The 18,131-nt window shown below is 37.7% G+C and overlaps 1 protein-coding gene across 2 annotated transcripts in view; it reads left to right on the top strand.

Annotated features, from left to right (window-relative positions):
- Positions 1–18,131, top strand: part of PCNX2 (pecanex 2) — a 152,441-nt gene that overhangs the window by 80,539 nt on the left and 53,771 nt on the right. For both annotated transcript variants that reach the window (XM_086627478.1, XM_086627483.1), the window contains 3 exons: positions 850–991; positions 5,683–5,860; positions 17,346–17,456. In XM_086627478.1, coding sequence (XP_086483604.1) covers positions 850–991; positions 5,683–5,860; positions 17,346–17,456 — 431 coding nt within the window. The remainder of the gene's footprint in view (positions 1–849; positions 992–5,682; positions 5,861–17,345; positions 17,457–18,131) is intronic.

Raw genomic sequence — 18,131 nt, 5'->3', positions numbered from 1 at the left:
AGGATTTCTTTCAGATCTTTCTCTTTGAGCCTATACAATATACAACTGTGCCTGTAGGACATACAAATTTGTTGATTCAGCATGTCTTCTTTGCTTGTTATTGAAAAGGTGTGTGTGAGTGGGTAGGATGTGGATACATAATTATTTTAATTTCTGCAGGGAAGAGTATTGGAGATTCAGTAGCTGACATTGTTATTTCTGAGTCAATACCAGGTTCTGCCTTTTTGAGTTCACTGCTTTTCCAATAACCTTGTCTAGCTGAACTCAGTTTATCATAAAGACATTATTTTTGTCCAGATACAAGTGTTTCTGCACTCAGTTCACCTAAGTTCTCATAGCAGTTGAACTGCACAAAACATTCGGTTCTTGTTTAATACTCAAATTAAGCACTGTGATGCTGTTAGAAAAGTCTACTGCAAAAAAGATATTCTTTACTGATGAATGATATATTCCTGGCAGATACTTTTTACAATGGCTATTTAAGTGTTTTGAGAAACATCTATGACAGTTTCTAGCTCCTGTTAATTCTTCAGTCTTTAGGTCTCAAAGGATATTTCATTTATCAATGAGGTCAATGGTACTTTGCAGTCTAATGAATGCTGCTTTGCCATTATAAGATGGGGAGAAGGAGAGGCACAGAGTTCAAATGAAGTTCCTTAGGTCATCCACCAGGTCAGTGCCAAAGCTGGAGAGGGCCTCTCCAGAGACATCGCATCACTAAAAGTGCTCTTTAATATAGTGACTAGTAATTGGATTATGTAGAAACTAACTTGTTTCTTCTACAGTATTGGAGTGCAAAAATTGCTGACAATTCGATGAAATGATCCGTTATCTGAATTCCTATTTCAGATGCTGCTCATCTGATGTGGTTTGAAAGGCTCTATGTGTGGCTTCAGTGCTTTGAGAAATACGTTTTGTATCCAGCTATAATACTGAATGCCCTCACCATTGATGCTTTCTCAATTAGTAAATACAAGAAGCTTGGTACACAGTAAGTAGATTATAACTCAAAGCATATGATTATTAGAATATTTGGGTTTAGACTGAAGATTGAAAAATGAAATTTGTTTCTTAAACAAGTCTGCTTATCACGGTTTGCTTTCATGCATTATTAGTTCAGTATACAATAATCATTTGCTTTGCTGAAACAAAAAAGCAAAACTACCTTAGCACATGCTAAGACATGACTCCAGTGAGAGAGAAAGAAATTAAAATATTAGAGCTATATATAGATATATGTGGAATATCTAAATGTCAATTAAAAGCAAGACACACTATACCAGGCTGCAGGTGTTTGATGGGCATAAACACAGTGGGGTAACAAGAATTAATCAGATGAAAATAAGAAATCTCTGGGCTGGATATCAGGAAACATTTCTTAACTGAGGATTTTTAAGACCACGGCGTAGTCTTCTAAAGGAGTTATCAGAAGTCTTTTAAGGGAAAACTGAGTAAAATATTGAACAGTGTAGAATGGTGGGTATTCCTGCGTTAATAGTGGTTTGAGAAGAGCAGGGGCACGAGTTTTTTCCAAAGTCTGATGTCACTGATATTAAGCAGAACTGGTGACGCTGATCCATGGTCTCACAGTATGATCCTTGCAGACAGCCTTTTATGGTAAATATTTTGGTCAGTGACTTGCCTACTGCAGACATTCAGCAGGCCTAGTGACTGCAGTATCCCCAGTGAGCAGAGCTTCTGCAGTCTTTTTATCAGAATGACAGTGATGCAGATGATAAAAAACTAAGAAACAGCCTGGGCTCAGGAAGGAAGGTTCCAGTAGCAGGAAAAACTGGCAGAGGAGTGGGGGAGTTCCTCAGTATTAATAATTCAGATTCTTAACTTTAAATATTAGATAAAAGAACTGTGATGTGAAAACTGCATGTTGTTTTAATTATTCTTCTGTTTTGAAGAACAACATAGCTTTAGGGACTACACAGCTATAAGGAAAAGGTGGTCTCTGCTTTTAGGGGCTCAAACTAGGACTAGGGCATTAGTCAAATTTTCTGCATGTTCCTCCCAGACAGCTGCTTTTCCAGAGAGACTCTCACCAGTTGCTTAGAGATAGCCTGTGTAGTTCCCCATTGACCTTTTTCCCCCAGGCACTTGGGAGATGCTAAGGCCAAGGTGCTTCAGGAGTTTAGGTGTATTGTCCAGGGTGAAACTGAGTTCACAGTCTTTCCTCTCTTTGATTCTGCAAGGCTGGGAGAACTAAGAAGTGATCAAAATGTCATTTGTCACTGGTTAGCAGACGTGACTGAATACACGCACGGAGCAAAATCGTAGGGTTAGGAAGGTGCTATTTTTACAAAGTCATTTCTCCAAGCTACATTGCAGTTTAAAGTATCACCTCTCTCAAATACTCAGAAGTAGCGAGTCAGTCCCCTAGAAATCTTGAGATTAAAGAAAGTAATTACATTTGCTGCCTCCGATTTGTTTGGCCTGTAGGGGAACACCATGACAGTCCTTTCCTTCCCCACCCCCCCTGTGTCTGTGTGATCACCTTGGATTTAAAACCTGTTTTCTCCTTTTCCTTGTAACTGAGGTCTACCCACAACACTCACAGTATCCCTTCTTCTCTGGCACTCCTCTTTAATATGCTTCCCCCATAGCTACCATGTAAATGCAACACACAAAACATTCCTCCTCAGATCCTACCTCTTTCTCCTCGACTCTGTAAGCCTGTGAGGGATCCTGGATTCTCCTTGCTCCTTCCATATACAGTGTTACTGAGGTTTGTACTTTCTCTGCTTTAATATATAAATACCTGTTTTGTGTTGCTGGAATGTTCCTTGCTTATTTACCCCCCAAGGATCAGACCACAATGTACCTTAGAGAAGGGAAGGTGGCACTTTCCCACTCCACGTCTGAAAGTGTCTGAGGTGGTGTGTTTTGCATGATTTGATTTTGGGTTTTTCTCAAATCAAATGTGGTTTTTTTTTTTTCTTTTTAATTATTATTATTTTTTTCAAAGAAGCTTTGTCTTGCTTTGTGATTTAAAGGACTGAAGCAGTTTGCTTCTTGAGGCGGCAGAACAGCTCCTTCATAGTCAGGAGTTTGCCTGAGCTTTCCAAACCCCGATGTGCTGGTTATTAAAGGGGCCCATGCTGACAAGCTGAAAAGCCTGCCTGTGTTACCTGCCACAGAGGCTTCAGAAATGAGCCTTCTCGATCTCTCTCTTGCTTTCTCTCTGCTGGGAGTGAAGGCCTCAGGAAAAGCATCTTGTGTGGCAATATCTTTAAAGAAGAGGGATAACGAGCAAGTAATTTTCTGTTACCCCTGAGAGCATTATTTTATAAAACATCTCTCTTTTTTTGGTGAAGTTTTCTGCATGGTAACAGATCCAGTGAGGAAAAAGTCTTCCTTTTGCTCTATGATCTGTAAGTTTTCCATGTAAAAATTCCTCCACGTTTCAAGGAATTTCTTCTTTCTGAAGAATGTGGAATCCAACCTGTTCATACAGGACACACTAGGATGGTTTCAAAATCTATTTGGCTTAGTTGCTAGGTTTTCCACTCAGAAATCTGGGGCAAATTGAAAAGAACAGCTTTGACAAGGTGAGAAATAAGATCAGCTTGGCATTTCATTCCAACAGTGATGTCCTGGTGATCCTTTAGAGTGACCTGCACTCAAAGTTGCACCAGGATTACAGAAGATACACAATAATGAATAAATGCCACATAAAATCAAATCAGCCTAGAAACATACAGGCTTATGAGCCTTGCTAGAATGATGAAAACTTGTTTAGAGATTTCTGGCCTGTCAAATGTCAGATATGGCATGGCAGCAGATATTCTCCTGGTTCACACCAGGATGGAGGAGAACCTTCCATGTGTTTTGCAAATACCTGGCCTGCTTTGAGTCGCTCATTATGCATTAAAGTCCCTATCTATTTTCACCAGCATCAAAAAAAGCAAGGCATGTCCCCAAAAATGAATATGCTTAATTTACTTAAGAGAAATCAACTGGCTCTCAATTAACAGGGAGTTACTTGTACATGCCTGTTAGGTTTGGGTTCTCTTTCCAGGAATAGATCCAGTATGATTCTTGGGCATCAACATGCAAAACTGCAATGCAAATGCGCTTGTTCAATTACCAGAAAACCCTGAGGGTACCTAATATCACTAAATACTCCTGAATATGACTTGGTGGTTCATTAGAAGGCTTGAAATACACTTACGAACATGCCCAGAACTTTCTGAATAAATCACTTGTCTCTTATCTTATTCTGACTAGAACCCAGAAACCCAAAGTTTTTGAGCTGAGAGCTGTTTTTGCAGCATCCCCAGTGTGTGCTCAGAATTCAGTTCACAAAATACTGCTTTTATTTTCTTCCTTTAAAAAACCTTAATGGAGAAGGTGGTGGTGCCCATTTCATTTAACAAAGTCCAGCTGTTAAGCACTTACCAGGAAAGTAGGGGCCGTAGGAGGTTTACTCTTGATTCCTCCTGCTTTGGTGGTAAGGAAATTCTTATAGGAGTGAGGAATCATGTATTCCAATTCCTACTCCTGACTCTGTTCCTGTGGGTTTTAGTGGTTGTTGGATAAAATACAGAATCATGCAAGCATTCATGGTCTGGAGCCCAGTACTGCGTTGCATCTCAGGGGAGTGCCCGTCTACCTAGGTGATCTAAAAATTAATGTGTTTGAGACCTTTCTGGGATCTAGCCCCCAGAACAGGCTGTATTCTCAAGAGATCAAAATTGCTGTCCAAGCAAGACCATCTTTCTAATTCTGTAATGTATCTTAAAACTTAAAAATGTGAACAACCTCCAGTCTCTGAGTTCAGATATATATCCAGAGACTGGAATGGTTTATTAAATTCAAGGGCTGTCAACACATTACCTCCATCTTTCCTTCTCATATAATTGTATTTTCTTTTCTTACACAGAAAACTGTAGTTTTCTGGAGAGTTGAAAGAGGAAAGTTTTCTTCCTGAAGATATAGCAGCAAGCACTTTAATTTTTAAAGACTGGACTTTTGATTTTCTGTGTGGTCACTCACTATTTAGAGTTCTCAGCTTAATGCCACTCTGTGAAATATGAGAGTAAAATGCAGACTGCATACCTTTTATAACACATAGATGCAACACACAATTTCTTTTCATCTAATGAAGTAATTACTGTATAGAATAGTAATTGACCTTCCAATCAAGAACAATGGTAAGAATTTCAAACACTTCACGTCTATGGGTGTTTCTATCCAGAATTTTGGTATTGTGTGTAATGAAATTAGGAGAATTATTATAAAATCTGTCATCATGTGAAATTTCTAGTAATAAAAAAAGAGTGGGTTCAAGACATTTATTTCAAATTACGGTAATGTTTCAATGGAAGTGGCAAGATGTTTCCGAAACTGAAATTTTATTTTAAGAGCTATACAAAAATAGCCTTTCTAGATTCTTGGGTTTTAATAGTCAATACTACTGTTTCTAGTACAGAATTCTTTCTTTGTTACAGATTACAAGTGTGATATTGATAAGGGAAAATATAAAGTTACACATGGGTAAAATAAATGTGATTATTAAAATAAGATAATAATATCAGAAATCTGTAAGTTGTGTAGATTTAGATATACATAACAATCTAAAATACATTGGTAGAGCTATTTGTATTTAAGAGCTTCATAATTTAATGCTTTATGACTGATTTGATTAGGTTTTTCTTTCTGCCTTTCTTACAGCTGTGATATTATCCTGATAACTGTTGCTGGGATGAAACTCCTCCGCTCCTCATTCTGTAATCCTATTAATCAATTTGTTACTTTGAGCTTTACTGTAATCTTCTTCCGATTTGACTATAGAGACATTTCAGAAAACTTCTTGCTGGATTTCTTCATTATGTCCATTGTGTTTCATAAGGCAAGTTTTATAGCTCCTGTCATTTATTTGGAAAATATATTGCACGGCTTTATTTGTCTTCTCAGTGTCACAGTGCTGATCAATACGTGGTAGGATTTTTTTAAGAAGTAATGAATGCATATATAGACACAGATTGTTAGTACTATAGAGGGAAAAAAAATCTGTAAGCTGAAAGGAAGGTTCCAGTTAAATATCTTCTGTGCTTTTGTGCAATGTTTTGCATTTAGTTTTTGTTCACATGTTCCTGTAGAAAGTTCAGAATTGTTGTTTTCAAGAGCAGAATCCTCAATAAGTTGGAAAGAGCCTCTTGGGTCATTAGTGCAGGGCTGCCCTCCAGATCAATGGCCTGGTGTTTTTATCTAGGTTTCCTTTGAATGCCTCTAGTGTTTGACTCAACAACTTCCTTTGGGAAATTATTGCATTATCTAATCATTCTCATGATAATAAATGTTTTCCTAATGTCAGCCTTAACATTTTTCTATTCCTATTTTCAGTCCGTTATCCTTGTGATGCTGCCCTTAACCTTAACCTCAGAGCTCCTTCCTCTCTCTGATATTGTTAAGTCTTGGCATGTGCTCTAGTTGAATTTACTTCAAAAAAAGAACCAAAAACCCAAACTTTCTGCATCAGTCAGATCAGATCTTGTCTTGATTTGCTATCTATGCGGTTTCACTGAAAGGAGCAGATATAACTGATACCTTGATAAAACATGGGAAAGTATTGAAGACTTGCCTAAAGCTTTTACTGATTCTTTTGTTTTGTTTTTAAACTTGTTGGTCCCTGATTACCATAACATATGATACAGTTTGTCCAGGGGTAACTCTGGTGAGGTGTTTGTTGCTGCTGTGTTGTTTGTTGTTTTTTTTTTGTCAGGCTTGTTTGCTTTGTTTCTTTTTCTAAAATATTCCTGCTACATGTGTATGACCCAGCTAGCACCACTTAATTTCTGAGAGAAGAAAGACAGGGAAATTTCAGGCTTCCTAAGTAAAGGCCCAGTTCATTGGTGTTATTCTGGGAGTTCCCAGTCATTCAGGCAAAGAGTAAAGCAGAAGTTAAATGCCTTTCTTGGTTTATTTCTGTGCTGCTGTAAGGGAGGAGGGGAAGTGAGGAATAACGACGACTCAGTGAGGGACCTCAGGCATCTCCTTTTCTCTAAACTCTTGGACCATACTCCAGTAGTGGCTTCACCTGCTTCAAGCCTTCAACCATCAGACTTGTTCTGCTTTCTCTGCTGGGATGAGGAGGCAAGGGTTGGGGATGGAGGGCAGAAGAAAAGGAGCAGACGAGATACAAAGCCCTGCTTTAAAAATGAACCCCTGGCCTGTGCTCTATGATCCTAAAATAGGGTTAGAGTAATTTTTTAAGCTTCTTACCTTGCAGCGAAAGATGAGCAGTGAGAGTGATGCAGAAGTTGGTAGTGTTGTGGCAGTTTTCAGTATTCATTGCATTACTATGTTGCCTAGAGAAGGGGCGCATTTCTGTCTCCAGAGAATACTGTCAGTGATGTGCATCAGTGGACATCCCATGTCTGGATAATGGCTTATTTAGTCCTAAAACTCATTGTCCAAAAACCTCTTTACAGGATCAAAAAATTAGCTCTCCAGAATGGAAAGTCTCACTATTAATGGTTTTGAAAATGTTGACCTTGTGAGCATATCACAAAATACTGGTGTGGATTATTGCATGTTTTTGGAAAAGAGAGATGTAAGGCTTTTCAGTGTTGTTTTTTGGGAGCTGCTCGAGTAGTTTGAAGCTACTATTTATAGTAAAAAAACTAGTGATAGTAATACGAATGAGATAATGAAAGATGCATACCAAATTAAGCAGAGCTGTTTGCTAGAAGAACTACTACTCTGCTGGGCTGAAAGCATATACTACAGACTTGTTTTGAAAATGTAGTTTTAACATCAATCTGCCATATTCTTCATATCTGAAATTTTGCAGGTCATTAGCTCATCAAGTGGAGTCATCCTTGTTCTATTAAAAAAAAAAAATGGTTGAATTATTTATATTACAAAAGCACATGCACAGTTAGACAATGATCATTAAAGCCAATCTGAAAAATAGCATTGCGGATGACAGCCATTAAAGTCCTATTAATTTCAGATCATAAAGGATATAAGTTTTCTTTACCGTAATTAAGATCTGAGTTTTATTAGCTTGATATTGTGGAACTTTACTAAAAGATATGATCACCTGAGGGTAAAGATGATGTGTGTTTATTCCATACTATAGGCCCTAAGCAAGTTGCATCCACTTCTGTTCCTAAAAGCTTTATGGGTGTTCATAGATTCTGGCTGTTTGTATTTCAGTCATTTTTATGTTTACAACTATTTTTAAAAAGAAAAAAAAACCTGAAATAGTTTCTATTACCATCACCTTTGGCTATGCAGAACTTAATACACAGTTATAGCTGATTTCTGCTCACTCATTGAAAGTGTCAACTTATCACCATCTGAATTAGGGATGTGCTGTGCCTTAGTTGTAGTGATGGTAATTTTTAAGCATGGTTACCCCACAAAAAAATATTTGCATGTTCTCAAAGCACTGTGGTAGTAAGCATTTATTTTCTTCTGCTAGGCACTGGAGAAGGCGGCATCTAAATTCAACAGACATTCACAACTGCACTAGTGACTCTTGAAGCAGATTATGTTGAATAAAACTTTGCTAATAATGTTGGGTAGAGTATTTCTGAATATCTTGCTGATTGTGCTTCCCTCATTTTCCCCGTTGTGCTGTTGATTTAATGTAATCTAGTCAAATCAGAAGCTCCAAATGAGCATATTGCTTCCTGAACAAGTTGAGGCATGGAAGTCCAAATCATTGCTCACAGATTTTTATCTCTGTTTGCAGATAGCCAAGCCACCCACACTGGGGTAACACAGAGAACAAGAGAGTCTATTCAGTTCTATTCCTGCGGATTTTTTTAATCAACCTGGATTTTTTTTGGTCTTTTTAATACTCTAGGATTTATTAATGTGACACAATTAATTCACTTCTTTTTAAAAATCATTAGCTGTTTACATTTTGACAAGCTGTGGAATGTGAAAACTTAATGCTAATAGTTGATTAGGTGTATGCAGAGCATGCTATTTTGTCTTTCAAATTGCCTGGGGAAGAGAGCAAGATAAACTTTTAGGAAATACTTACTTTCTTATTTACTTTTAAGAACGATTTCAGCTTTCAATTCAAGTGGAACAGAATTTCTCCATCTTTCTTATGCTAAGACTTTCCATGTAGCCAACCCAATTTGATTACTTGGCTACAGCCTGGGCTGCTTCTGTCCAAAACTCTCACTGTCTAAATTCTTTAAATCAGACCTGAGTGGCCTTTTAAAATTATATGATTGCTCATTCAAAAATTGTGAGTGTAATGATTTACAGGAAGTCAAACTGGATAATCAAGACGGTCTTCTTAATCTACATGACTCTAAACTTTTCAAACGAGCCAGTTGTTCTCCCTGGACTTTTTAGGAGATGGTGTCAGTACAAAGATTAATAAGAACGTTCACGTTTGTTGAAAATGGAAACCCACAAATAACTGAGAATATATTCTCCATAGGCACAGCAAAGATGGAATATATAGTAGGACTTAGGAGATTTCTTCCTAGACTTCTAACAGTAGGAAAAACTCTAAGACTTCTTCTGTAATAGGATAAAAAAAATGTGGGAATATTAACCATTTTAGAGGCATGGAAATAGTAATATGATGAAGAAATAGACCTTTTTTCCACCATTCTGATGTCTACTGACATAACACTTAACTGAGGAAAAACTAATGTACGCAACACATACATGAGAGGGAGAGCATATGGATGCGCCCAGTGCTGCCCATCTTTCCAGATGTGTGAGCTTCTTTTAAAGGATGTCTGGAATAGCAACTGTTTAAGTAAGAACGAACAGGTATTGTTAAGTATGAAGTAGAAACCAATGCAAATCATTCAAACAGTGAGGCTATCAGTTTGGAACTGAGTGTTAACAAAGGTGCTCAGGCAAGGCTTCTCCCAAGCTCTTTTTCTGTGTTCTCTTGAAGATGTGACTTTGCATTTCATCCAGTACCATGGACATCCTCTAAATCTTTCTGGTGGAGAGGGGTCATAGTGTCTCCCTGAACTGCTTTTGAAACCTCAAGTGGTGCTGATGTTGAGCTGAAGGAGCAAGGACAGCAAAAAAACTTGGTAGTACGAGTGTGGATGCTTCTTGCTGTAGTATGCTTTTGACTACTACAAAAAAATGGTGGTATTTGGGGTTGTTTTTGTCAGTCTGTTCACTACTGGAAGCAACCAGCAGCAGGTTGGAGATTGCTGTATGCCAAACCCTGGTAAACCGGTTCTTTTACCAGCAACTCATTCAACTGAGAAGTGATAACTGGTTTTGGAATATGCATTTTTGCCAAATCTGTGTAGCTTCCTTTAAGCCCTAAAGAAAGAGCCACCCCTGGTTTATAAACTCATCTGCTATGCAGATCCTGATGGGAATGATAAGACCCAGTGTCATTAACCCTCTAATGTATAGGACTACAACTTATCTCTTTCAGTGTCTTGTATGTTACTGGCAGGCAGTTTAATGCCTCTTAATTTGTGTGTGTGGATGAACTAATTAGCAATACTAAAATATGAAATCACCTTATATTTTCTTATAGTCAAGTCCTCTGAGGGTTCTGAATTTGTCTTCATGCATAAGGCAAAATAATCAAAGAACCAGAGCTTGTTAAATTTGCCTTCATTAACACTGAATTCATTTGCCTAAGTACTCTTACCCCTGCTGAGCTCACTTAAGAATACAATTTCCCTGTCTGATATTTTTTCTTCTTTTCCAGAATACATTTTCCAGCTAATAAGGAATCTGCATTTTTTATTTTTTGTAAGAATTTTTCTGTCTATTTCTTTCTGCTCTAATATCCAATGTTATGCATTTATGAAAGATGATCTTTATGTCAAAGTACTCCAGCTAAGACAGCCAGTTTGTAACGACCTGCCAGACCTGTGCTGATCAAGCTTAACTTTCAACATCCACAACACAATCCCTTGGACAGGAAAGAAATTATGCGTGTCATCTTATTTTCCTTCACTTTATGAGGAAGTGCTACCAAGTGTATTGACCTTCTTGGTGCTTTGTTGAAGTGAAGTAATTAACCTATTGGATCTTTTTATTGCCTTTGCGACAATAAAACTCTTGGTTAGTTGGCATGTCTCATTGATTGATTTAGGTGCTACTTGTAAGTCAAAAGCCTCACTCATTTTGCTGTCTCCTTCTGATTTTTCGTCCTTCTCTAAATCTGATGTTTCACTTCAAAGCTTCTGGCACTAAGTCGTTAATTCATATTTTAATCCATTTCTTGCCATTCATGCATGCTGAAATCCAATGTCTTAATCAGCTGCACCCTCTTGGCTCACAGCTGTTTCCTCAGCTTTTGATATCTAGCATATAAACCCTGTTAAGACACTTTCTGGTAAGTAAAATACCCAAGGCTACATCTGATATTTGACAGGATAATCCCAGTGGTATTTTGCATAGAATCCTTAACTCTCTTGAGCACTGTACAGTTCATGTTTCCTTTTAATATTGGAGAAATGGTTTAATTGATTTTTTCATTCAGCCTTCCGTCACTGACCTCTTTGTCAATTTTCATTCTGACACTATTCCCAAATTACACTTTCTCTCTATTTTTAATGTGTGTTTTTTTTTTTTTTTCTTTAGAATGGGACAAACATGCTCAGGAGTGCAGGGAGATGTACACCCACTCCCTGGGTTCAGTCTGGCTCGCTACTCACTGAGGACTGTATTCGTATACTTTCATGCTGTTAGAGATGTTCTTTGTATCTGTCGATGCAGGCACTGAAAGAGAAATCTTGAGTATCTGCTGCTTCAGTGCACAACTTTGCATTTTTTTATGTCCTCTTTTAATAAAGGAGATTTCTGGGAAGATACAGTCTTGGCAGGGGCCATGCCTATGAAGGCTTCACTGAAGAGGCTGGATCTGTGCAGCTCCCAGCTGATTGATTTCGCATGTCTGGCTCTCTGCAAATTAAACTGATTCGTTCTCTTCTTGTCCTTTTTGCTCACCTTGGGAGATATGGGAGACGGTTTCTTACAGCACCACAGGCTCCTTCTCCCTGGGCTCTTGCTGTCAGCTAACAGTGTTGGAAGAAGCAGCCTCTGTCATGAGCAGAGCCAGGACTGTTAGGTTTTATCATCATCTTATTGTCATAATTCTCATCACATAGACTTCTGCCTGATGGTTAATGTTTGACTTCAAATGTAAGGCTCCCACGGCTTCTTACCCGAACTGTTTAAAACATGGCTGGTTTGTACACTGTCGATGTTAAGTGCGGAACATTGTGTTTCAGGAATATATTCCTCTGAGGTTTTGTATCAGAGCCTTGGACTGATTATATTTTGATCCTCTTATATATGTTATATTAGACAATGATCTTGAAATCCCACCATATAAAGACAGCCTGGAAAGTATTTGTTGTAGATTCAAACACAGTGCTGTTCAAATACACCAATAGAATGTCATAATGACTTAAGACATAAACATTAAAAACCTTTAATATTTCCAGTAAATCTTGTTTTGTAGGATTTCATAGGTAAAGTTTGTTTTAAATGGCATTAAATAAAAAACAAAGTCAATGGTTTGCAAAGCAAAGCCATGAACTAGAATAAAATTACTCCACCTAAGTTTAATTTCATATCTATAAATACATACATGCTCACAACTTTTCCCTTTTAATGTATCTTAATTTTTATTGACATACACACACACAAAAAAATCACCTGTAGATATTAGAATTTACTTCCAAGACTTGGAGCTACCAATTGACCAGAAGCAGCTTAACATGAAAAACTAAACACTCCACTAGCATCTGAGAGTCTGAGTTCAAATGTCTCGAGTTCTCAGGATCTGAACAAGAATATAAAGAAATACCTGTTCAAAGTGGGAAGTGATTGCTTTCTGCATTTAACTTTTTAATCTCTCAATTTTGTGTTGTGCATAGAGCATATAGCCATGTGCGTATGACAAGTTATTTTTGTTTAAAACCAATTTGTACATATACTTTTTAAAAAACACAGCAAAATTCAAGCTTAGCAAGAAAACGTTAATGTTTATGCATTATTTAGTCCCAGTATTGCCAAGGAGTCTGCCCACACAGAGTCCCAACAGATGCTAAACAGATAGAAGGGCTGCCAAAAGCTGAAAGCATTGCATAGTCTCCATTTCACGTTCAGTGTCATTTAAATTCAGGTGTTAATCTCTGCCTAGTTTATTTAAATCTACCAAACTGAGAAAAAGAGATCATGTTTTAGTGAGGTTTGACTCCGAAAATCTTTTTTTTAATATGTTAACTAATTTCCATTAACTTCTAGTTTATAATGTTACTTAAAGTTGGTAAAGTAAGAATAACCAGATCTAAAAGAAATCTTAAAAGAGAAGTCTTTGCTTTTGTTTATAGATTTATAGAATACTAGCTTATGTGCCAGAGGTCTGTAGAGGCTTCAGAACTCACAGAAGACTTAAAGATGATTAAGATGATAAAATATGTGTGTCCACTAAAATAAATATGAAAGATGGATGCATGTTCTGCACTTTCACTTGACAGTAGTGGGAATGTGCTGGTTTAAATTCACTGAGTATACTGATAATTTAAACTCTTTTTAAGACTTAAAAACTGTTTGCTGTGCAAAACTGTCACGTGAGTAAAGATACCTAGGAATATTAGAACTTTATGTCCCCTAAATAATATGTCATTTTTCTGCTTAGTGAACTGTAGAAAACATTGAAGATCTAAGAAGGCTTAATAAGAACAGTCTTTTATAAACCATCCTAAACTAGGATGCAAAAGTCTTAATGAAAAATTAGTCTTTCATACATGTTTAAGGAAACCATTATAAAGAGAGTTAAAACTCAGCACAGATTTTTTTTTTTTGTTTTATTTTTTTACACTCTCACTTTAGATGGGAAGGTTCCCCTTTTGTATCTAGCACTGTTAAAAAATATACCTCACACCCTCGGGTGCAAGTTATTACCCTCATTCAAACAAAACTTTACTGAGGATAAATCATGTATTTCACAGAAGGGCTGAGGTGTCCTGCCAGGTCCCACGGAAGTGTTTTTGTCTGGTTTGTTTAAATGTACCCTCAATTAATCCTTGGCTACTTAGGGACTCTTCATTTCTCCATGCTTTCCTACAGATATCCGGTGCCTGAGAGTCCTGAAGGCTTACCAGTAAAGATCAAGGCAAAGAAGTCATTGAGTACCTCAGCCTTTTCCATGCCTTTTGTCACCAAGTCCCCTGCCCCATTCAGCAGCAGGTCCATGTTTGTTTGGTTTTTTTCCCCAGTCTGTCTTTTGCTGCTGATACACCTGCAGAAGTCCTTCCTCTTACCTTTCATTTGCCTCACCAGATTCAACTCCAGATGGGCTTTGGCCTTCCTAACCTTTTCTGATCCTATATTGTTTCTGACAATTTTAAAAAGATGTTGAACATTTTCCTCTTTAGTGTCTTACGATTATTGAAGACTGAAATGCAGTTAGTTGTAGTTGAAATAAGAGAATGACTGGTTTTGAGGATCAGCTTCCTGGTATTTATGAAGGCAATTTTTAGCAGCTTCCGTTCCTTTCTGTGGGAAAAGCAATAGTGCTTTGTGAATCCTTGGAGTTCCTATGTTAGATATAGGAGAAAGTATATCGTAAATTAGGTAAAACTGACAAGGAGAAATATTTTTTTTCAGGTGGTTCTAGCAAAATGAAAACGAGAAAATTTAAAGCTGAGTCTCTCCTTCCTAAATCTCTATATTATAGTTGCTAGGTGGGTGACATCACTTTTAGCAATTATAGTTAGATATGTAAAATGCTAATGGCATGTTACCCTTAACGTGTTCCGCAGTACATGCCCTGGAAGCGGTAATTTAAGAGCCAATAGAGGCGCTTGACAACTCTTAATGAAAGCAGTAGCTTGAAAATCGCACATTTCCAGGCCTTTAGGTGCAGTGTCCTAAGGCTCTCGAGAGGTTCACTAGAGCATTCTTCTTGTGTTCATGTTCTTGCGAATGGAAATGAGCTCCATTGTTTGTCTTGTGGAAACATTAGCTGAGGCACAAGTGTTGAAAAAAACAACAGCAACTGCAAGCAGCAGTGAATGTAGAAGTAGTAGGAGGTGTTAGAAACAACAGGGAACTTGGGCTCCATGGCCTGTTTTGCAAGAATGTGTAAATATTAAAGAATGATTAAAACAATGTAATGGAACAAGACGACAGAAGGGTCTCCTCCTGGATTTGGTTTCCTAGCAAATGCAAAACCGGAATTTTATTTGAGGTTTGAAAACCTTTTGATGAACCCTGAGCTTTGAGCACAGCTGGGGTGATTTATGGCTTCGTGATTTCAATCTGTAACAGGCAGAACTTTGCTGGGTTGTGCTGCAGTTTTAAATTTTTGAGGTTTCAGATGTGAGTCATTAGTTTTTTCAGCCCTTCACTTAAATCTTTTTAGCAGATACAATTTTTCTTGCAGCTGTTCTGTCAGACATTTCAGATAAAAATTAAGCAAAATAAAGCAACCCCACAACCTACTAAACAGGGTTCAAAGAAATAAAAGTCAGTTCTAGTTTCAGTTCAGTTTTACTTGCCTACTTTAACTAATGTTGTAGTTTTCAAGTCACGTGTATTTTTGAGAGAAAGTGAAGTTGACAATATCTCAATTTAGCATACATAAACCAAATAGGGGTAACCAGCTTATGCCTTGAAGAGATCGTAACAGCTTGGTTTTATGAGGGCTGTGCTGGTTTTAAATAGTATGCCAGTGAAAAATTAACCTAATCTGCATTTTGCATATTGCTCCTAATTTGAGTCATGCCAAAGCACAGAAAACATGTGGATCACTGTTTTCATCTCAACTGGAAGATTTATCAGTTGTTACTGATAGTGGTACTGGAGTTAGCATGGCAGTGGTTATGACTGGAATTAGCAGCTGCTTCTGTGATCCTTTGGTAGCACAAAGACCAAAACATTAATGCTATTAGTCATTCTTACCTCCCTCCCAATTCATTTGCCAGTATTTACAACAATTCATAGAGAAACTCAATGAAACATCTTGTAAGTGTGTTGCTGGTGTGGATACAGATGGCCAAGTGTCGCTTTGGGGGTGGTAACTTAAGGACAGATGAAATGAGTTAGGCAGCGAAGGTGCATCCTCTCTGACTTTCAACATCCCAGTAAAAGAAGAGTGCTTAGGCCCATGTTCTGTCTCTGAGGAAGCTGTCATGGAGAAGCTTGTGTCCATGCTAATAAATTCTCCCAGTCTGTACACAGGATGAAGGTGTGGAATTGCCACCTGGAAATGAACCATGGAGGGTTTTCATTTGAAAAGATGTGGGGGGATTGCTCCGAAGAGTGCTAGCTGGGCCAGCCCGAAACCTTCCCAGGGACCTTTCTAACAATTTAACAACATACACAATGCCAGTGCCTGGGAACATCTCCTGGAAGCATTTAGTATACAAGTATTGATATAGACTCGATGTCTTTCAGGATGTTGTCTGTCTTGTTTTTCATTAACTTAAAAAACGTACTATAGGAAATTCAACATGTATTTGCTATATGAGCATGAAATACTGCACATACTCATGTCAACTTGTGTGTGTGTTGAGCAGTAATGTCTATTGATAAGCAGATTTTTCCTGACAGTTTGTCAGGTACCTACTCTGCAATATGAATCTTGTGGCCCAATGCAGGCAAGATCTCTTTTAGCATGATGCCAAGAGAGATGGTAGGGAAAAATGTATTTTAGGAAATCAAAAACTGCTAGTTTCAGCACCAAGCGATTTTACAGGAAGCAAAAGTAAATTCAGTGTTTTTCAATTTGTACCACACAACAATAAGAAATCATATTAATGCAACGTTTTTATGGTAGGATGGTTTGATCTTGAGAATGCAGCTACAATTCATGGTTAATGCCAAACATATGCTTGCATAGTGATGGCTTGTCCCATTGATTCAACAAATGGAAATGTTGTGTTGAGAAGTAAGTCTGATTTCCACATACAGAGCCACGTGTCTCACATTGAGCTTCTGTTTGCTATATCCACTTTCTCCTGGAAAAGTGAGAAAGGTTACAGGAGTCTCTTCTCCTGTAACTGTCTGACTGGCAGCGTGATATATACAGCACATATCAGAACCTGTTTTCCCGCTTTCTAATTAAAGCAGACGTACTTTTGAAGAAAGTTAATCTGGGAGCTATCTCTGTGTGTTGGTTAAAAATGTACCTCGTTGTAAGTTTGAGTATCAAATGAAGAATATGCTTTTGGGCCTTACTAAAGTAAGGCCTTAATACCCATGAAAGCTAATAATACAGTATCACGTATCTCACATTCATTCCAGGGCACAGTTCTAAAAAGTGTCACTTTCAGATATAAGTATTGAAACAATCTCAGTGTCTAAAAAGTCACCATGTTTTTCTTTTTCTTTTTCTTTTTTTTTTTTTCTTCCAGCTGTGGGACCTACTGCAGAAGTTGCAGTTCATCATGACATACATTGCTCCCTGGCAGATTGCCTGGGGATCATCGTTCCATGTTTTCGCTCAGCTCTTTGCAATACCTCATATCCTTTATAAATTTGTTTTTCTTTATTCTTAAATTCCTCTTCATGTATGTAATTTATTTACAGTGTTTGAAGGAGGTGCAAAATTCCTAGGCAACTTATTTTAAAATGTGTAAATGCTTGGAGCATCTCCTGAGAAATAGTTTTCTCTTTCTTGGCTGCATGGGATCTGAAACTGGGAAACTGAACTCTGACTCAAACTGGTCTACTTACTTCCCACCAAGCCACATGCTGCAGATCACTTACTTCTACAGTCCTCAGCACTGACTTTTGATGCATCTGGAAAGAAATGTTGTGACTGATTATATTAGCTCCAACTTGGGTGGACTTTTATATGTGCAGAAGCTAGTTTTGTAAAGTGCTAGGCATATGGCTGACTGAGCTCTGAAATACTAGTTACTTTCTCAGTTGCTTCTGTTTGGTATCTCAGACACAAAATCATTTCATTGAGCCAATTTCTGTTGCAACTGGCCTGATTTTTTTTTTTTTTTCCATTTCAGAAGCAGCTGGATTTTAACACTTTAATGTACATTTTTCATTGAGGTACTGAGAAGCATTCTCCTTTTTAACATTTCCACTCAGTTTTATGAGTAACAATATATTGTTCAACACCAAAGCAGTCCTTTGGAAACAGTAGTTTCAGTGCCTGTTCCAGGGCTTTTAGATCTTGCAGGTTG

The sequence above is a fragment of the Tauraco erythrolophus genome, chromosome 2 (assembly GCF_009769465.1).
Source record: "Tauraco erythrolophus isolate bTauEry1 chromosome 2, bTauEry1.pri, whole genome shotgun sequence".
Taxonomy (NCBI): Eukaryota; Metazoa; Chordata; class Aves; order Musophagiformes; family Musophagidae; genus Tauraco; species Tauraco erythrolophus.
This window is presented reverse-complemented; position numbering and strand designations above follow the sequence as displayed.